General features: G+C 35.6%; 2 protein-coding genes across 6 annotated transcripts; one reads left to right on the top strand and one right to left on the bottom strand.

Annotated features, from left to right (window-relative positions):
• Nucleotides 1–1,351: 1,351 nt before the first annotated feature.
• On the bottom strand, nt 1,352–4,657 carry LOC106618352 (collagen alpha-1(I) chain). Of its 2 annotated transcripts, none has more exons than XM_014236071.3 (5): nt 4,041–4,657; nt 3,368–3,917; nt 3,107–3,307; nt 2,884–3,047; nt 1,352–2,717 (listed from the first exon to the last, which is right to left on the bottom strand). In XM_014236071.3, exons 1-5 carry the CDS (start codon nt 4,351–4,353, stop codon nt 2,671–2,673), a joined length of 1,275 nt encoding a protein of 424 aa, XP_014091546.1. In that variant the 5' UTR covers nt 4,354–4,657; the 3' UTR covers nt 1,352–2,670. The 2 variants fall into 2 exon arrangements, with proteins under 2 accessions (XP_014091546.1, XP_014091545.1); XM_014236070.3 differs by having other exon boundaries at nt 3,368–3,971; nt 4,041–4,656.
• A 405-nt stretch (nt 4,658–5,062) lies between these two features.
• On the top strand, nt 5,063–21,502 carry LOC106618347 (C2 domain-containing protein 5). Of its 4 annotated transcripts, XM_070108395.1 has the most exons (15): nt 5,063–5,136; nt 5,204–5,579; nt 6,144–6,445; nt 6,503–6,663; nt 6,756–6,946; nt 8,904–10,137; nt 10,591–11,243; nt 11,577–12,034; nt 17,311–17,647; nt 18,148–19,314; nt 19,375–19,462; nt 19,525–19,848; nt 19,911–20,078; nt 20,777–20,881; nt 20,952–21,502. In XM_070108395.1, exons 2-15 carry the CDS (start codon nt 5,416–5,418, stop codon nt 21,012–21,014), a joined length of 5,415 nt encoding a protein of 1,804 aa, XP_069964496.1. In that variant the 5' UTR covers nt 5,063–5,136; nt 5,204–5,415; the 3' UTR covers nt 21,015–21,502. The 4 variants fall into 4 exon arrangements, with proteins under 4 accessions (XP_069964496.1, XP_036228991.2, XP_069964497.1 ...); XM_036373098.2 differs by having other exon boundaries at nt 10,591–12,034; XM_070108396.1 differs by lacking the exon at nt 20,777–20,881.
• The last annotated feature ends 5 nt before the right edge of the window (nt 21,503–21,507 follow it).

The raw sequence follows: 21,507 nt of genomic DNA on the forward strand, positions 1-21,507 counted from the left end.
TTTATCACCCCCAAGATAATAAATAAAATTAAAGTAAACATATTATAAAAAATAAATATGTTCATATGGGCAAATATTTAGACTTGTTGGTGGCTTAAATTCTACTGTAAAACAGTTTTTCTTTCAGCAATTTAATGGTTAAGACAGAAGTCTATCTGCTGTATAACAGTGGTATATGATTTTTTGCTTCACTTGTTTAAAATTTTTTTTTTTGTTGTTTCAAGGATTGTACTTTTACACAAATTTCAACTTTTGCTTAGTCTAAATCAGGGCTGCGCATTTTTTACTTCAAAAATTGGATTAAAAAATACGAGTTTTAATTTTTAATCTCAAAATACGGAAATAAAAATTGAAAATTTTCCAAGATGTTGGGATTAAAAATTAGATTTTCAACTATTATTAAACATTTTTTAAAATTGAAAATTTAAGTTTTAATCCAAAATGTTTAAGATTAAAAATTGCAAATTTTATTTTTCAATTTAATAGTAAAACTTGAAAATTTTACTTTTAATATCAAAATCAGAATAAAAAATTGATAATATATCAATCGTTTGAATGTATAAGTTGGCCGATTAGGGCTCTGGAGTATAGAAAATGGTGGCTCTGTGCGAGTTTTATTTTAAAATGGTAGAACATGAAGTACGCAAACACGAAATATGTAAATTTTAAAACAATTTTTGTTTTAAATCTTCATTATATGCTTGGGATTAAATTTTTTTCAACCCAGTATTTTGCGATTAAAATATTTTTAATCCCATACTTCCGATATTTGGCATTTGAAATTTAAAAATAATTTTTAATTTATATTTTCGTGATAACAAAAACGAATTTTATCTCAAATGTTAATTCAATTATTTTTTTAATGCATTATTTGCAACCCTGGTCTAAATGCGATGCGAAAAATTTTAATAAATTCAGTATGCTGTTATGCATACAACAAATTAAGCGGAATATCTAATGTAATTGCGTTTGGCCACCTTTTTGAGCGTTACGTTGATTTTCTATTTAAAAATTAACCTATTTTGTGTAATTGTATCACAGATTTGTTGCGCTTAAAGCATTTCAATTACTTAATCTAAAAGTTTGCATTACTTTAACTGTAATATAAAATTAAAAAAAACAAAACTGGCATAAATATAAAACATAAAAGTCTGTGAAACTCACTTTCACTCTTTTTGCTTATGCCAAAGCGAATCGTTGCCGCTGCATTCACATATATATTTGCATATATTGATTGCTTAATGTAGGGATTGCGCTGTTCTTTGCGCAGTTATTATCGTTATTGTAGTATTTTTTATTTTATTTTTTTTTAATGTCTGTAATTTGAAGTAAAATTAATGAGTTACAACAATTTGGGTACTACTAGCTTTTTATTGAGTTTAAGCATATACTTTTTGTGTTTTTTCGTAGTTAATATTTGAAGTTCTAACTTGCAGCATTTCTAAACATACACCATATCCAATTTCATGTAAAATAATTGCTAAAATGTTCTACAATGCGTTAATGTTTTGAAGTGTGCTTGCTTTATATTTTTTTTCATATAGTATATAAGTTTTTAGTGTTACACATATGCATATTTTGTTTAACAGTGTGTTATCAATTCTTTTTTTATGTGTGGAAAATTAATTTAATATTTTTAAGTTTTTATACAAAATGTATGTAGGTATATTGTTTAGTCATTAAACAAAAATAAAACATAAATTTGTCGGCCACGAAAATATGAATTTCAGCTTAAAACTAAATACCTATAGCAATTTGGGGGTCACTACAATTATCAACTAATCTATTAGTTTCATACATTCGGTCACGCTTTCGCCGAAAGTCGCTTAAAATAGATAAAATAAATTTGCTTCTTCCTTAGTTTGCCTGCACTGTATTACAAAAACAATAATAATAATATAATATTCGTTCCTGCTAATTAAAAATAATGAGTTTAGGTGCAATTCATGTGTTATTTATTGCATAGTCATTCAATAAATTGTATTCTAGTCAAAATTTTAAAATATATGTATATCGAAAATTAATGGTCAAAAGTTAGCCTTAAATATAAGCTAAAATAATTCATCAGAATTATCTGGTTATTTGCATAGCAAGTTACTTCTTTTGTCCGTTTACTTTTTGCTTTTTTTTAACCGAGTTGTGAGAGGATTGGTTGATTGATTGGGACGCTAATGGAGGGAGGAGTTACGGGACAAAATTCGCTTTTATTATGTTGATAATTTATGAAAAAAAAAAATAAAAATTTGATTACTTTTCTTTCTTAACACTAAACATCTAGTAGATCAAATGGATTATACATTATGTTGCTGAATATTGCATATGATATCTTAATGCACATATATGTATATAGTGGCTTTTCACTTTAATAAGAACTTTTAATTCTTGTATGTTTCATCAGCAGTTTCTTTCAACGCACTATAGTATAATCATCCATATACATATAGATTTTTAATTGTTTCAATTTTACTTACATCTAAACGTTAAATAATGAAGTTAATTTATATGCTCATCATATTTGGCATAAACTCTTACATGTTTTCACTTTCACATTCTATTCACACAACAATTGCAACAGTTACCGATTCCTTCCTGCAAATATGTATAATTTGGAAGTTTTTTACGCACAGCGTTGAATTGTGTTCCATCGTCAAATAGTTTCGAATTTTTGTTTTAATAATAGCCAGCTGCATTTGAATAACCTTGCTGATACTGTGAATCTGTTTTAGACGAATTGGAAAAAATTGTGAATAGAATTAGAAATCTTCACAAATTATGACTGTGTTCAAACTAAATAAGATTTTGCACTATTTATACGTAACTTCAGTTGTAAATTTGTGTGGCAGTGAACTTTATTTAATTGAAACATATGGAAGTGGAACTTACCATATCCAGCGTAAGCGCGCTCGTCATAAGCTTGCTGTCCATGCTGCGAATAGTCTGCTTGAGGTGCTGTATTGTAATCAACAGCTGGCGCACCATACTGCTGGGTATAATCTTGACCGTACGTCTGGTAACGCGTATCTTGTTGTGTGCCATAGCTACTAGAACTGCGGAAATAAGCCAAAATATGTTTACACAATATTCTAAACGTAAAATTAATTCTTACCTATAGGTTTGGTATTGGCTTTGATCGTATTCGGTACCCTGTGTGGAGTAAGCACTACTGGCCTGTGGTGCTGCTTGTGCATGTGTAGCATACCCACTTTGTCCATAACCATTATAAGATGATTGTGTTGCTGGCGCAGCATACGATTGAGCATACGGATCGACTGCTTGGGATTGATCATGTGTCGCATAACTATGATGGCTATATATGCATATAAGCAATATTAATAAGTATCATTTATACAGTAGCAATAATGTATACCTTTGTTGTTGTTGATGGTGACTAGGTGGAGCACCATAACTAGATGGTGGAGCCATTGGAGCTGCATGTTGCATTGGCTGGTGATATTTTGGCACCATTGGTCGTTGTGAATAAGGACCACCCTCGTAACGACCACGTTTTGGTCCCGGTGGACCACCTGGTGCACCACGTTTCAATGATGGTACTGGTGCAATTTGTGTATTAGCGCTATGCGGTTGTGAGTGCATAGGAGCTCGCGAAATTGATTGACCATAGCCACCGCGACCACGTGGTGGACCTCCGCGTCTCATTGGCATTTGAACATGTTCTCCACCAAGACCCATGCCATGCATACCACCATTTAGGTGGGAATTATATCCGCCACGTCCCCGAGAGAAGGAACCACGTCCACGAGGTGGTCCTCGAGATGGCAAACTACTTACACTACCATTAGAACTAACTGCCACCGGTGCTGCAGCAATGACTTCAGGTGCTGTAGCGCTACCATTGTTCGTTTCTGCCAATTCTGGGACTGTGCCATCAGCTGCTGGGGCTGGAGTGACTGAGCTTGCTGTTGGTACAGGTGAAACTGTTTTATTGTTTTCAGCACCCGTATGTTGCTTTGCTATTGTGTGTGTATTGTGAATGATTTCATTGATATAAACAAAAATCTAATATATACTGCTTTACTTACGTTGAGCATATATGGGTGGGCGTCCACCGCGCATTGGTGGTCCACCTCCGCGTGGCATATAACTTCCACGTCCCTGATAACCTGAACCTCTTGGCGCACGCATACCACGTCCCCCCGGACCCATACCTTGAGGTGGGGGACCACCACCTCCCATCATACCACCACCCCGACCCATATAATGGCCCCTACCCATGCCTCTACCGCGACCGCGTTCAAAGCTTCCACGCATTGGTCCACCTCTGCCGCGATAACCACCACCACGTGGTGCTGGTGGACCTGAGGGCGCGACCATACCTGCTGGGGGTGCTTCCATTTTTATATTACTTCAAATTTTTTATCAATAAAACCTTTCAACGGTTCCTTTTAACACAATTCTTTTCTTTTGTGTATACTTTTATAGATACATTCAACCCGGCAGTTGTTCAGAATGACAAATTTCTTATGCAATTATGTTATTAAATTAATTGGTTGCACACTTTTCACTTATTATGCTAAGATATACACTTATATTGAATTTTATTATAATTTCATATTATTTTCAACACTTTATTCCACAAAATTACTAGATTTACTGGCAGAAAAAATTACACCATTCAAGAACTTTGTGAAAAAATATGGCGTCGCATTTGATATCGATTTTTAGTTAACAGGGATGTATTTAGTCCACCTCTCAGTTAAAGTTGTCACGACTAGATTATTCACACATAAACGTTAAAATTTCATGTCTATTTTATTTTTTATTTAAAAATAATATAAATATTTTATAGGTTTATAATGCAAGAACGAGAAATACAAATTTATGTTTGCTTATAAGAATTTTTTTATATATTTTGCTCATTTTATTAAAATATATGTAAAATTTTAATTTATAACGACATGATGATAATTTGCGTTTTTATTTAATAGCATTATTGTATTGAATATATATATATACCAACATAATATAAATTTTATAAAATATTTGGAAATTACGCGTATGTTAAGTAATTTCCTACATGGCTCCCTTTACTGATCCCACTTTTGACAGCTTTTATTAAATATTTTGAGAACAGTATGCATAGATTTTCCTCACAATAAATTTCCGTGTTGAAAGGAGGTGCAGTTTTCTTTTAATTTAAATTAGTGCTAATAACTTTTGAAAATTTGAACATACTTCATTCCAGGAAACCGAGGGTTTTCTTACTTTCATAAAGGCGATCGTTGTAGTCGGCACACATTGCTGCAAAGAAAGGAATTGCATTGATTACTGCTAGCAACGTGTGTTATATCGTTCGCCAAAATTCAGAGCCATTTGTGTCTGCATGTGTGTGTAAAATAAATTTAAATCGGTCAGGAGGCGGGGGAGCACCAGCAGTGATAGTCAGCAGCTGTTAAAATGCCAGGCAAAGTCGGTGTAAAAATTAAAGCTGGGCGCAATTTGCCCGTAATGGATAGAAGTAGTGACACCACCGATGCATATGTGGAAATAAAATTGGGCAATGTTACACATAAAACGGATGTCTGCCGTAAAAGTTTAAATCCACAGTGGAATACTGATTGGTAAGTGGAAGTAACGACAGTAGACCTGCGGGTTATATGAATATGCTTCTTTGTTCACGCACCAAATTTAAAGTATGTAGCAATCTGATCAAATTTGATAATTTGACAAGATAAGGTAGTATAAGCGCAGAGATATAATGCCAGTAATGTTATTGTTTTGTATTTCTTAAATAATTAAAATTCCACAATCTTCATATCTTAGTATGGACTCGTAATAACTTAAAGCAAATTTATAGACCCTATAAAACATATATATAATCGAACTAGTCCCTCAGTTTTGTAGACCTCGATTGGAAATTTTGCAAACATAGAGTATATACATATGTAGCTGCCATACAAACTGAATGATTTAAAGCAGGGTCTTGTCTGGCAATATTTTTTTATTAGACAAAATATCTCCACAAAATTTGCACGGATTTTTTTCAAAGGGAACAAATCTTCTTCGAACAAATTGTTCAGATCGGACCAGTATAGCATATAGTTGCCTTACAAATTAACTTATCAAGTTTTGTATAGAAACCGAAGTTAACGGTTTTTCTTGTACTAATTAAATCTTTGAAATAGGTTTCGCTTCGAAGTGGACGATGCAGAATTACAAGACGAACCGTTGCAGATACGTTTGATGGATTATGACACATACTCAGCAAACGATGCCATAGGAAAAGTGAATATAAGTTTAAATTCGTTATGCTTGGAAATGTCTGGACCAACAACCCACGGAAAGGGTACTGTACTATCTGGTTGGATACCAGTTTTCGATACCATGCATGGCATACGCGGCGAAGTTAATGTGATAGTCAAAGTAGATTTATTTTCGGATTTAAACAAATTTCGACAGAGTTCATGCGGTATACCGTTCTTTCACTGTGAGTTACATGCTACCGAATGGTTTTTTTGATACTAAAGAATTTTTGAATTTACAGCACAATGTATACCTTATGGTTATCGCGCACAGATGATACATGGTTTTGTCGAGGAACTGGTAGTTAACGATGATCCTGAATATCAATGGATAGATAAAATACGTACGCCGCGCGCTTCCAATGAGGCAAGACAAGTGGTGTTTCTGAAATTATCGGGACAGGTATGGGTAATACAAAATAGCGCTGCATTTTTAAATACTATATCAGTTTTTGTTATATATTTGTCTACATATATATTTTTTCTCTCACAAAGGTGCAACGAAAAATGGGTCTAAAGGCTATTAATATGGGTGCAAATGCCGTTATTGGCTATACGCAATGTTTCGACTTGGAGGGCGATGTAGGTGTGGTGGCGCGTGGAATTGGCACTGCAGTGACCTTGATCAAAGATACAAGCAGCAGCCAACCAGCGGCAGGCACAGCTGATAATGCGCTAATTGAAGAGTGAGTATTTCCTTTTTATATATACATACATATGTTTCCACATACCTATGTATGTTCACTAGGTGTGTATATGCATGTTTATGTGTTTATGTGTGTGTGTATGCCCCGTTTGTAGCAGCATAAAGCGTGTTTAAAAAATTGCGGCTGTCATCACTGTTGATGATATAAGTTTATGAGCAAACAAATGTGTACGCACACAGACGCATACAAATACATTCTGGTGTTTATGCAGGTATTTTTGCCATAATTGCATGAACATTGGCAACACATATTTACACACATGCTTAAATAAGGCATGCATATACAGATGTGTCTCATTAAAATTGATTGTAAAAAATAACGGCAATATGGAGTAAAGAAAAGTGTGATGATTTGATATGTATGTATGTGCCATATCTATTAGCGTACATAAGTATGTATAACAAGTTATGCTTTGGCGCTAGCTTGGTCAAAATAGATTCCGCCGCGTCGTATAAGTAACATAATTAACTAAAATGTTTATATGTTTTTCGATTTGTAGTGTATTAAGTTTTTTTTTAAATTAATTACATTCCCTCTGTGTTTAATGTTGTTAAAAGATAATTAAAATTTATTGCATAATGTCAACTTTTTAACATAACTAGAGATTTAACGGTGACCAAACTCAAAATTTTAATAAGGGTTATTGTTGATATTATCATAGTGCTGAACGTCTTGAAGAACGTTAGGAAGAATTTTTTTCATATTAAGGATATAGGTTTGATGTTAACCCATTTTAATTTAAAGAAAAATTTAATTAAAAATTAGAAAAAGCGTTAACTTAGGCTGCACCGAAGTTAAAATCCCTTCACAAATACAAACGATACTAACAAGGACTGGATTCTGATCGTTTTTATGGGAGCTATATGCTATAGTAGTTCGATCTGAAAAATTTCTGCAAACATTGTACCGTTGCTTTAGAAAATGCCAAATTTCGTAAAGCTATCTTGTCAAAAAAAAAAAGTCTTCCATACAAGGACTTTATTTTGATTATCAGATCGACATATCAAAAACTAAGGGGCTAATAAAGTCGCGTATATATAGACAGACGGACGAACAGACATGTCTGAATGGACTCAGCTCTACACGCTGATCTTTTGTATAAACATACATATACCATGTAGGATTTCCGACGTTTCTTCTTCTATACCCTGCTCAAGATATAATAAAGTAGACATGCAAAAAAAAAAAACTTTAAAATGAAACGAAATGTGAAACTATGTGCTAAATAATTATAAGAATTTATTTTTAATTTAAATTTATTTTTAAACTCTTATTTCGACATATCAAAACAAATCTTCATCCAGTTCTCAATTTATTCCCAACTTTCATCAAGTTATTTCAGCATGAAATATCTTCTATTTATGCTAGTTATCAGCCTAAATTTTGTGAATTTGTGTCAAATATTATACTACATATATATTTATTAATATTTCTTCAAACACAATCATAATATTAAATTTATAAATATCTCTTCCCTTTCCTTTAAAACCACCAAAAAACCAAAACAAAAACTTCTTCTCACCCCAATCATTTTGTGCGCTGCTAATACAAAATCTTTAACGATGTATGTATGTAAATAAATTCAAATATTATAATTCTATTTATGAACTGTCCATATTAAACTCGAACCACTTTCATCAATATATAAATCAAATTAAACACAATAAAAATTTATTTGTTGTACTGTATTGTAAATCCCGAATGGCTCGTATACTCGCCACTACGTTCGCATAACCTATGGGCTTATGTGCTTGCGTACATCATATGTACATATAATCATTTAACCTGCTCGTACTGTGTTATTTTCTCGTTACCGTTATTCATTATGTTATGCTCAATAACAAAAATTACGCCCCCTCTACTTACCCCTTGAATTGAACTTGATACTGCTATTCATTTGCATTTGAAATGCCAATGTTGTTGTTGCTGGCTTCAGGCGTACGATGAAGTACATAGAATTTCTAACAGGTTCGCACATCAATCTGGCCGAACAACCGCCACCTTGTGAACTGCAAATACGCAAATCACGCTCATCGACACTCTTCGATCTGCAGCACGCCAATACGGGCGCAATGGAAGATAATGAAATTATGCACGATCTAATGCGACAAGAGGATGAGCGCGGTGAAAAGCCGGCGAAAAAGTTACGCCATCATATGAAACGATTCACACACTCCTCACGAAATATACTCAACGAAAAGTATAATGCATTCATGCGTAAATTCGGTGAGAGCGTCGAGTCCAAGTCGCCGAGTAGCACTTCACGTTCGTTAAGCAGCCTCTGCGCCAGCGGCGGTCTGATAAAAGATGACGCCATTGCCTCAGGTTCATCGAGTCGCAGTTCTACTGGCACTGCGTATGATCTGCGCCGGCGTCCCAGTTTCAAGGCTAAACATAAAATGTTTGGCGTTGCTGTTGGCGGTGTCACAGCCAAGCCAGCGTTCTTGCAACGTCAATCGACGGTGAAGCGTAGTAGTGGCAGCGGTAGTACAGGTGGTAGCGCAGCTGCCAATCCACATGCCATTTTGCGCTCGGTGAGTGCCGAATATAATGCAGCGAACAAGACAGGCTCACCGGCTATCGCGTCGATATCGGAGTATTCGGATAGTACACGCTCCTCCCCTAACATTTGCAGTGATGGTCACGATGATAACGATTACGATGAAGAGCAGTTAGCAGCAATGCTTGAGCTGCAACGCGCACATGGCAAACAAACACAATTAAACTATTGTCATAAAAATTACGATTATAAAACACCATCGCTGGCGAGTGGTAGCTGTGATCGTAGCGATAGTAGCAGCTGTGTGGATGTGTTGGCCGCTATTGGTGGCTATCATCCATTTGGTGAATTCTCGCAACACGAGCCGCATCAGCTACAGCTGGACGTACACGATACAGTCACGATTCGTTCAGGCTCGCCGAATACGTTTTCGCTAAGCAATTCAGACAGTTCTGGTTCGGAGGCAGAGTTGGCGCGTGAATTGGCGCGCGGCGAGGCGGAGGAACGTATCAAAATGCAGAAATATTTGAAGATATGCAAGGATACCGAAAGAGTTGATGCCAAGTGGATACAGCCGAGCGATTTGGAGGGTTTCGATGACAGTTTAACCGATTTGACACCACGGCGCTCATTGCTGCGCGACCTGAAGACATTGTCGCAACATGTGCAGGTGCAGTTATGGGCGTGAAGCGAGTGAAACTATATTTCCCCAAAAGTTTTAAGTAGCCAAATCGTTCTTTAAATGCTTTTAACTTTAGATAGCTCGGTGGTTGGATATGTTAAAAAAGAAAATTTGCAAAAGATTGGCCAAGCCAAGTAAAATTTACTTGCTATACTTTTTTTCTACTAATGCGCCAAAAATTATGAAATAGCAAAATTTCATTGTCTACCATTAGGCGTTATAGTAAAAAATTTAAATTAATTGACCTGTCAAAATTCTGACTGTAAATTTATTTATTAAAAAATATTGATATAAAATTTATAATTTGATTACTAAAAGTTTTCGGGAAATATATCTCGAAATATTCACGGCCTTCGTGTAGTCTAACGGATATACCGGAATCTCATTTAAGTACGTCCATTTAAAGCCAACTGCTTACCTGCCTTGCTGCTTCTTTTCCAGGATTTTATACATTCAAAGCCAAAGAAAGTGGAAAAATCACCAACGCCATCGCCACAACAACAACGTCGCGCTGCAGCGCCATCTCAGGAAAAAAATACTTTGCTCCTACAACCGCCATCAGAGGCGAGTAAAGCATATTATTCCTCACAACCGGAGATTTGTCTAAATTGGGAAGGCGATATGTGCGCACCACCACCAACCACACACATTTCCCATTCACGTTCGCTTATCAATCTTAGACGCAGCGACGCCAATTCGCCAACAACAACATATAACAATGCTAATGCGCCAGAGCTTGACTTAACCACCACAAAAGATGATATGTACGCTACTAATGCCTATGGTTATGGTTACGTTTCGGATTCAGATTCCAGCTCGGCTTATCTGCCAGTCACCGTTAAAACATTCGCTAGTAATGCCAAATGTCCTGTATTTAAAATTTGTCCCTCCACCCCCTCACCTTCGGAGACAGATTTGAAGATACCTTTTATAGAAGATGATGCCTCGACTGTGGTGGATGACAGCGCCTCTGAAAGCACCGAAATACCCACACCGATTTTAGGCAACAGTACACTTAGCATAGCTACCGTTAGCGCTGCAGCGCCGCTAGACGTTATGGATGTTATTGCTAATTCCCCTGTAAATAGCAGAAAGTACGTAGTAGGCAATACATCCAATAGTAGTATTAGTAGTCCACAGCGTTCTCCTAGTACTCCTAGTGTTCCCAATCCATATTATTCAAATGCAATTAAAAAGTCTACTAATCATAATAGTAATAATATTGTAAATTCACACTTGCTTGCACCACCGCCATTGCCATTGCCATTACCATTGCCGTCATCGCCCACGCTATCATCATCGCGCTCGCTATCGTCAACGCAATTGTTCGTAAACGCGCCCGTGCCTACCTCATCGCCATGTACACCGCTACTTTGCACCAAAAATCGTCAACATCGTACGCGCGAACATCAATCGCCACATCATAGGTCATTGAATGAAGTGAACGCCGCAGCAGTAGCTTCCAGCAATGCCTTTGTGGCAGCAGCAGCCGCAGCGTCGTCGGGCATCACAGACAGTCCCAGTTTGAAACGTTTCGCATCACCAGCACAGGCCGCTATAGTGGCAGCAGCTGCCGCCATGCCCAGCGCCAATACAATAGCCAGTGCGCCGTCGTCAGCATCACTTGTACCGGGGCCCAGCAGCAACGGTGGACGTGCCAAACTCACCGCAAGTCCGTCGAAGTTGGCACTGAATTCAGTAGGCGCGACAGGCGCAAGCAATACAACAACAACTGCGGGCACTGCACTTAACACGAGTATTTCATCAACGGCTTCGACCACAGATGGTGGCGCAACAAACTCAATACCAGCGCCGTCGAAGGATACGATGCCTACGGAAATGTGTCGCCGCTCATCCGACTCCGACTTGAGCATAACGCCAAAAGGTAAGACTGATTTTTTTTGTTACTATTTATATCTTAATTGATTACAACGATTAGTGCTTTGTAGTGTGTGGTGAAAACGAGTGTAGTATGCCTGAATGTATGCTATCTTTATATACGATATATATATGTATATTATAGGCGAAACGATCGATATAATAAAGTTTTTAAAATATATTCAGTGTACAGCTAGTTTAATCGAAGTAAATTATATAAAATATTTTCTTTCTTTTCCCGTTCTTTTCTCCAAAATATCATGTTTGAGATCGGAGAAACGTGTTCACACATTTTTTCCTCTCACCTGCCACTAATGTGTCATATCCCATATATTTTTTTGCACAATTTTTATCTCTTAGAGTCATCTAATCGTGTCTACTTTTGCGTAAAGGTCTTAAAGAAAGCTTAATTAAATGTATTTACATAAAACCCTGGTTTCAATTAATTTTTTTTTGTAGCATTATTTCTATAGCATTGTTGGTATTGTCCACTGTACGTCAAAAGACATCCCTGTCGTCGTAACCACGCGCGAATCCGCATAGTATCTCTAAATATTCCTTCTTCCTTGAAAGAGCCGTTTTTTTACTTCTAACTAAACCTGTACGAGTGTGGTCCGATAAGTGCTTATTAGAAAGACCGTTTTCCCGGCTTTCTCGGCGAACCAGAATATTTCAGCGGAGTAGAGCTCTGCGACCCTTTCGTCTTTTCGTCTGCTTGATTTTAATGTAAATATTATATTTCCATATATTTTCGTTAAGTCTGAATATTGAAAAAATCAAAACAAAAAAGAAACGTTATTTTTAAATGCATTGGTATGACTGAAGAACTTTTATAGAGTGCTGCCAGCGTACCATAAGTTGAATTATGAATATAAAAACATACAAAAATACTGACATAAAGAAATAAATATTGAGATGTTAAACATAAAATAAGTTATAAAAAATAAAATAAACTTAAAATTATGACAGCATTATGAACTGAAATTTAATTTCTTACTTAATTTAAATTATTCAATTTGCCAATTTTTATGGATATTGGCCGAATGAACTAAATTTTTGTTCCCGACCACCGCAAGGCTAATGCACCAAGCCGATATTTAAATAATACATATTTCTGTGACATATCAATAACTTCCAAAATGTATTATTATGATAAAGCGTCCTATATTTTCTTGAATAACCACTGGTAACTGATCATATTATCAGTGGTTTAAATGAATATACTCGTATTCTTACTGAAATAACACCCGCAATTTGTTCTCTTCTCATGCTATCCGCACAAAAAAAAAAAAACAAAAACAAAAAAAAAACTATTGTCAAAATAAATACAGTTTTACATCGCAAAAGTAAGTAGAAAAAAAAATGGTCTTGTGCCTCTTTAATTTTTGTCTCTTTGTCTTTGCGCTCTCTCTATTTTACCCGTAATTAATATTGATGTAGTGTGTAATTTTTGCTGTACTGAAATATCAATACAAAATATTCGTAATTCTTGTCTAAGCCTAAGTGCATAGTAGAGCGACGAAGTGCGTAGCCGATTCACTTAAATTACAGTGAAGCTCGACACAGCTCGTCCTTCGATAACATATGAGTAAAGACGTGTTTTAGGTATAATAAAAATTTTGATTGATACACTCAAGATCAAATTTGACTGGACAGGTCATCGCACTGCGGGCGCATACCGAATTGGTAAACATTTTTTTCCTAGGTTACTGTCATATTTTTTATGTTCAGTTTCGAAAACGGAAAAAATATCGAACTTCACACGAACATAGAAAAAGGTTATACCAATATACGAAAAAAATTGTATCGATTCGGTTTGGGTGCGCTGTTTAAATAGGCCAGTCCGGGTGAAATTTGGTCTGGCGGTATTTCATCCAATATTTTTGTAAATTAATTATTATTGTATAACTTCACAATAATATTTTTATGTTATTATTTTACCTTCTCGTTCTTTTATGGCTTGGGCTTTACTTTAATAAATATCGATTTATGAAACATTGTATCGATAAAAAAGTAGATGTTTACATTTTTCATATTCGCTGTTCTTTTTAATGTTGCTCGATGTATTATATTTTATATACACTCAAACTGAATCTAGAAACAAGGATTGCATACAGTTTCCATCCAAAAAACCGTATTAGGCCTTGAATCAATCTTATTATTAAAAGGTAACTTCACTTTAAATAAATGCTTGATTCTCTAATTTTCGATATTCGTAGTCTTATTTTCTCTAAAATGTAAATCAGCCAGCTGATTGTTGGTGTGGGCAGGTTTTTTTTTAATGCTAACTAAATCCTCCTAGCAAGTTCAATGAAATGCTGGATTCGAGCTTTTAAATCGCTAAAACTTACGATAAGTACATTAAAGCAGGGCCAATACCCCCAATTAATACCGATTTAATAGGTAACATGTAATATATTTGCAAAACAAGCGTTTTACCGCTGGAAATAAAACCAAATCTTCGTTATTCGAGGAGCGCTTTAATGAATTCAGATTTTCGTTGTGCCTCATGTCATGATATTCCCTTTCATATTAAATTTCAATTAATTCAAAAAATTCTTGAAATATTTAATTTTTCACATTTGTTATTGTTTATTGTAACATATCGATTATCAAAAGACGATTATTCAATACCATTTCATTGGCGCTGTTGACAACAAAATAGCGGAAATTTATAGAACTATTCAACTTTAAAACTAAAAACAAAACAATAATCAAAAATTAATTATCAAATTAATTTCGATACTCATAAGTGGTTAGAATATTTATGAAAATTTTTAAGCTTAGATTATCCTAATAGAAATTGGGACAATGTGCAAATGTTATTAACTTGTCGTTGCTAATAAGGGGTATATGTTTAATATTGTATTTGGTATGAATGTGGCATGTTGATTATTTTATATGCATACATAGTTACATATATCTCCTCAGAGCATGCGCATATTTTTGTTTTAAATACATTCAGTTAACATCAATATAACTATCCATACAATGTCTTTTACATAAAAATACATACATATTTGTATACTTACTTGTATATTAAAAATTAATAATTATTATTAAATATATTTTTTGGCTCATGGAATTCGAAAAACATTTACATACCTACATATTACCTTCAGAATTTCGATAAGAGTAAACTTTTAGGAATCAGAATGAATTCATTTTCACAACAAGTCTGCTTTATAATTTTGCTTAGAATATCAGAGTTCTTTAAAACGTAGCATAATTAGTGGACGATTGTCAGAGGATATCTACTTTTTCGGTATTCAGAGGAATTTCTGTTATTCGGCACACGGCTCTACATTGGTTGGCGTTATAATTTGAATACTAAGTTCACCTAGACTACTAACTAGAAATAGAACTATCACAATGTTATTCACATCCCTAGATGGGGTGAAAACTTCGTATTGTTTTATTATATAATATATTGGTTCTATAACTGTATTCGTGCGGTTTTTTTTCTTAAAAATTTTAACGTTTATTTAAGAAAAATGTATGTATGTATTATTCAAAGTACTGCCCATTTTTCTGACCATTTTTTGAATTCAATTCCAAACGAACTGCGCCAGCAGAGAGCCATAATAGCCAATATTTAATATCCTTTTCCGATGTGAGCCGTATTCCAGTGAGGGCTTTCTGCATTCACTTGAACAAATGGTAGTTAGAGGAGACAAGGTCTGGGTCATAAGTCGGGGGAGGCAAAACTTAACAGACGCTGTTGTCTAAATAGTTTTTAATCGGTCATTTTGATGAGTTGTTGTCGGTAGCATTCCCCATTAAAAGTTTCACCCGATTTTAAATGTTTATAATATAGCACGCCCTTCTGATCCCAACAAATACAAAGCATTGCCTTGGCGTCATGGATATTCGGCTTTGCCGTTAATTTGGCTGGTAGTTGGTCAGGTTTTACATACAATTTTGTGCGTTAAGAGTTGACGTAATGAAACCATTTTTCACACTCACAATCCTATGCAAAAACTAGTAAAAAAAAACAAGCAGCATTTTTACATGAAAAATCGTCTTTCAATGCTTTAATTCAGATGACAACCAATTTTCGTGCTTTAAAGTGTATCCGGCTGTTTTTAAACGTTTCGTTGTGTGAGTAACTCCGAAATACTTCGCGAGATCTTCTTGTGTTTGGCAGTCATCGTCATCAAGTAATGCTTCTAGTTCCTCATCTTTAAACCTTTTAGCCAAACTCACTAATTATGCACGAAGGCCATACATACACCACCCTTCTTATTGCGATCTTCCAACTTTTCGTATTTCTACTACGATTCAAAACATCTTTTCAGCGATAATTTTCTTGAGATCTGGGAACAGTCAAAAGTCGTTGGCACGTTTCTGCAGAATTCGGTGGCTACAAAAGCAATTTTATTTTACGATCGCTTTTCATCCACTTCTCATATGATCTCTACGAAATTTGGCAAATCACCCACGAATGGTTACTTCGCTTGGCTCCGAGCCGAGTTAATGCTCATCAAACAGTATCAGCATCATTTTTTTTTTCCTCAAAAATTATTTTTTGTTGTGTCTTTAAGGGTTAAATACTAAATGTTTAGTTTGCGTAACAGTTGTTTTCGCTTAATGGTTTTTGAGCCCTTGAAAGCCTTAAGGAGACATTATTGTTTTTGCTTTGCGAAGACTGCATTGTCTAACCGGAACCGAGTGAGGCGTGTTTCAAATTTGATAACATTCAAATAAATTACACCCGTTCACTTTCCGACAATATTCCGTTATGTAGTTTTTATAAAATATATATCTGTCCTTGGACATCTGTCCTGATTAAAGCGCATACAAACTTTAGGCACTGTGTATTTTTTATGGTTGCTGTTCGTTAAAAGGATAATTTCGTAAATGATTCACGACAGGTTTATGTATTCCGATGTTGTTCAAGGTTTATTTATTAGTTAACATGTTTTGTAGAAAACAAATCGTACACTGTTTCCTACTCAGAAGTGAAACGACGTTTAAATATTATTAAGCATCTCTTCAAGCCAAATATTTTTAGCGTTGTTTCATGATATCAAAAAACTCAAGACTTCAGTAATATTTATCCATCTATCTGTATGTATGTATGTATGTAAGTCGGTGGTGTACTTTACATCTCAATTAATTTGTTGTATTTCTCAATGTACCCAATTGTTACCGCATACAAACACACACAGACACGCCCACACAAGGTCCTTAAATCTCTGGTACCAGTTGATAAATCTATTTTTATAATTTTTGCATTATTTAACACACAACTATTAATAATTTTGCTTTCCTTTTGCTTAGGAAACTCATTGTGTGTGGCCAGTGAACGTCTGGTAGCCGCTACAGCGTTGATGCGTCTCAATCAACCGTTAGGCGCTAAAAATACCAACACCGATGGCATGGATGGCCTGTTGGAATATCCCTTCCTAACCATGACAAAATATCCTCCCGGTTTCATATTGCATCTGGGTGCGACTGTAGCTGCGCGTTCGGTGAAATTATTGGAACGTGTTCCCAATCCCGATGAGCCGGAGGTGCGAGACTCGTGGTGGACCGAATTGCGTATGGAAATACGTTCGCATGCGCGTGCGCTGGGTTGCAATGTGGTGCTGGGTTACTCCGAAGCGACGACCATTTCGTAAGTGTAAATTCTAAAGTTGTATCAGTATTGTGCCCTTTTCATCGTATATATAATCGGCAAATAATATTTTGAGTGGAGCGTATTAGTTCAAAGCAGTTGAAATTGATATTAGCCGCCTTAATAAATTTGTGGCAGGCTCTAGGCGCTTTGTCGATATGCGACGTTTTAGCTGTTCAAATGAGATTTTTCATAGTCTCACGAAAAAATCAACCTATTTACCTAATCTAACCTAACTTATTAGTGTTGGTATCACATTTCTATATTTTTCAATTCCTAACCTAACAGTAATGACTTTCGAAATCATACTTCCAAGAAAAAACGTTTACTTCACCACAGCAGAATTTGATTATTTTTGTATATCTTTTGAATGAAAATAATTTATATTTTGATCCAACCATAAACAACAGTGTAGATGTTTAAGTGCACCTATTATAAACTTGTTCTAACTTAAAATATTATTTTTCCTTATGTTCGTACAATGTTTTCTACTTTTCCAGTGACGATGTTTGCGTGCTCTCTGCAACGGGCACAGCGGCCGTTATTAATATGGCCTACAATCGCTCCGTATCCCAAACTGATATACTCAACGCAGCGGTAAAGCCGGTCGGCATTGGTTTCGGCATAGGCAGTACAGGTGGCACAATGTCAGCATCGCTCGAAGAACGCGAAACGCTCAAAGATATGCGTAACGGCATTGCAAACGAAACAATTTTATCGCATACGAAAGATACAACGATATCCTCATCACTTGGTACTACAATATACAGTTCGGTGGGTAAGAAAAATGGGATACCGGCCAGCATGGGTGTCGTGAAAAGTTCCGCGTGTAGCGTCTGTCATGTACCGTACAATTTGGCGTCGGTGCCGTTCAATGTGAAAATGAAGAAATGCGCCATTTGTCGGAAAGGACGCGTGCCAGATGTGTTATTAGCGACACTCGAGGTGCCGGAACGTCTGCATGTCACCGGGCGTGGGTGTTTCATGCAAGCACAAGTGGTACGCGCTAAAAAAGACTTACGTTCAGAGCTAAATGCTAAAGAGATATCGGATGGTTTACCATTTCTAGAATACGAATTACATCGTGTGCTAATCAATAAGTTGAAGGCGAAGGGTATGAATGCCATATTCGGTTTGAGAGCACAAGTAGCCATTGGTGAGCGAATGATTGCGCTCATAGCGACGGGCACAGCACTTTTTCTGAGTGCTTTGCCAGTGCCACAGGTGCCGAAAATAGTGGCTGGCAATTCGTGGACGGACAAGCAGAAATTGAATGAATTGCAAAAGAAATTGCAGGAAACATTCGAACGCAATCAGGAAGTTTATCAGCTCAAATGTATTGATCCGGATGTAATAGGCGGCGGTGTGGCAACGCTCGACAAACAATCCGATACCGATGAGTCGGATGATGAAGTAATCGAAATCGATTTGAATTGTGGCAATAAGGATACCTGTGTGCTGGAAGTAGACGACATTGAAGATTTGGAAATTATTTCTTTGCTCATGGAAACATATCCGCCAGAAGGTTTCCACGTTGTCAACACACAAAGTGTGCCCGGTATACTGGAAATGGAGGCGGTAAAAAATCTGCAGATGTTCACACAAGTATGGCGCGCCAAATTGGATGTCAACCAAAATATTAATGGATTCCCCAAACACTTTCAGCGGTGAGTATTCCAATTGTTTATACAGATCAATAAAAAATTACATCGAAATTGTATTTTCAGGATTTTACAGACCATTTACTTTAAACTGCGCACAATGATACCCTGTGCCATTTGCGATCTGAGATTCCGACTCGATCTGCCCGAGAGTGTAAGTATTTGCTTTTCATTCAATTTCTGAATAATTTATTTATTAACCTTGAAAATCCGTAGGATCAGATACAGCTGCTGGTCACTGGCATGGCACTCGGTTTGGATGATGCAAATAAATTTAAATATCGTCGCAAAGCGGCCGTAACTAGTTTTACGAATGGCACAGTAACCGATGCGCCCGATGCGAATGGTTTGAGTGCAGGCAATAAGCGTACGCTACAGGAGGAGGATTACATTTTCCCGCTAGACGAAGATCAAATGGTGGAGACGCCAACACCGACTTCAAATCTTCCGCCTTACGGTTTGAATAGTTTTAAATTGGCGAAAACTTCTCCATCACGACAGCATAGCAAGAAAGGCACTCTTATTAACCGCAACAATTACGTGAGTGTTTACATTAAAAAAAAAATTGGTTTAACCAGTAATACACTGTTTATTTTTATCAGTTCCCATTACGCGATCGCTATGGCGTTGATATTACACCACTTAGTTTTGTGCCAGGCGGTCGCATTGACAAATATCTCGGTAATTTGAACTTCTTTTTTATACGTGAAACGACTTCGATACGAGAGAATGGCGGCATTAGCGGTTTTGTGCATTCGTTTATAACGGAGGTAAGTAAAACCGTGGTGATATTGTTATAAATTGTATAAAAGCTCAAGGAAAGCGTAAATCTACAAAAAAAAAAAATTTTTTTTGTTAAAATCGTAAAAAATTTAGACAATTTTACTATTTGACCACGAAGTTTCGAACATCTAGAAGGAAACGTCGGAGTCTCTATAAAATGTATATATAAATGATATATATATATATATATATATACTGTCTGTCCAAGTCCCTCAGTTTCTGAGATATCGCTCTGAAATCGCTATAGCATATAGCTGATATACAAACTGAACGATCAAAATCAAGTTCGTGTATGGAAAACATTTTTATTTAAGAAGATATGTTCAATGCTACTATATTCCGAATAAAATTTTAAGATCGGACCTTATTAGCATATCGAGGTCATACAAACTGAACGATCAAAATCAAGTTCTTGTATGAAACTTTTGTTTTTATTTATTTGTTACATTTTATAGCAAATATGGAAATATAGTTTTTCCTTAATGGCTTGTTTCAAATTAGACTATAATATGCACTATACACTTCATAACAGAAATAACTGAAATCTTCAAGTTTTCCGTTAAACTTGTACTCATAAAAGACTCTACAATACAGTAATGCAATTGTGGCATCACATAACCTAAAAATTATAAAATCTATTTTATATAATAATAATACAATATAATCTTTATTATTGTCTTTCAAGTTGCTGGCGGTGGTTCGTGCCCACATATCAGCACTCGGTGGCAATGCTATGGTGTCATTCTATATGAGTGAATTGATATTAGTCGATAACCAGCATAAAAATCAAGTAAATGCCACACATATCAAAACCGTTTTGTACATTAATAATTGTCACTATTACTTTTACTATTTTTCAGGGACAATGTTTGATCAGTATTGGTGGTGATGCTGTCTACGTTTCCTATCACACCGATGACTGATACACGCGCCTAAAAGGCATATAGCGCTTATTTTTCACCAATCGCCCAAAAAGCCTATATTATTAGGCGAAAGAATCGGATTAGGCGGTGGAGAAAATGATGAAAGCTCAATAGCAACATAAATACATTTTAAATGTTATGAAAATGCTAATCAAAACAAACTATATAAAATGCCAAAACTATATTTTTTTATCCGAATGCTTTATGCAGGCTTATCAAGAGTGTGCATATTAATTTTTAAACTTTAGTTTACCCAACATTTCTTTCATTGTTTACAACGAATTATGAAACTTTGGTTTGCAGTAGGCAAAAGAATTAAAAAAATAAATTATTAGTGCGATTTTAAAAGAAAACACATTAAGTGCAAACATTTATATAAAAACTTAAGCTTAAAATATAATGCTCTGCAGTGGAAATGCATGCTCTCTCCAAAAATTAAGTGAAATTGTAAATTAATAAGAGATAAAATAAAAACTGTTGTGAATTTGCATGC

This window comes from Bactrocera oleae, chromosome 2 (genome assembly GCF_042242935.1).
Source record: "Bactrocera oleae isolate idBacOlea1 chromosome 2, idBacOlea1, whole genome shotgun sequence".
NCBI classification, from domain to species: domain Eukaryota; kingdom Metazoa; phylum Arthropoda; class Insecta; order Diptera; family Tephritidae; genus Bactrocera; species Bactrocera oleae.

Coding starts and splice junctions, on each gene's coding strand:
- LOC106618347 (XM_036373098.2), top strand. CDS start 5,416: ATGCCAGGCAAAGTCGGTGTAAAAATTAAAGCTGGGCGCAATTTGCCC. Junction 12,035..17,310: donor CTTGAGCATAACGCCAAAAG/GTAAGACTGATT, acceptor CCTTTTGCTTAG/GAAACTCATTGTGTGTGGCC. Junction 19,849..19,910: donor TTATTAACCGCAACAATTAC/GTGAGTGTTTAC, acceptor TATTTTTATCAG/TTCCCATTACGCGATCGCTA.
- LOC106618352 (XM_014236070.3), bottom strand. CDS start 4,353: ATGGAAGCACCCCCAGCAGGTATGGTCGCGCCCTCAGGTCCACCAGCA. Junction 3,308..3,367: donor CACCATCAACAACAACAAAG/GTATACATTATT, acceptor ATGCATATATAG/CCATCATAGTTATGCGACAC. Junction 3,048..3,106: donor AGCCAATACCAAACCTATAG/GTAAGAATTAAT, acceptor TTATTTCCGCAG/TTCTAGTAGCTATGGCACAC.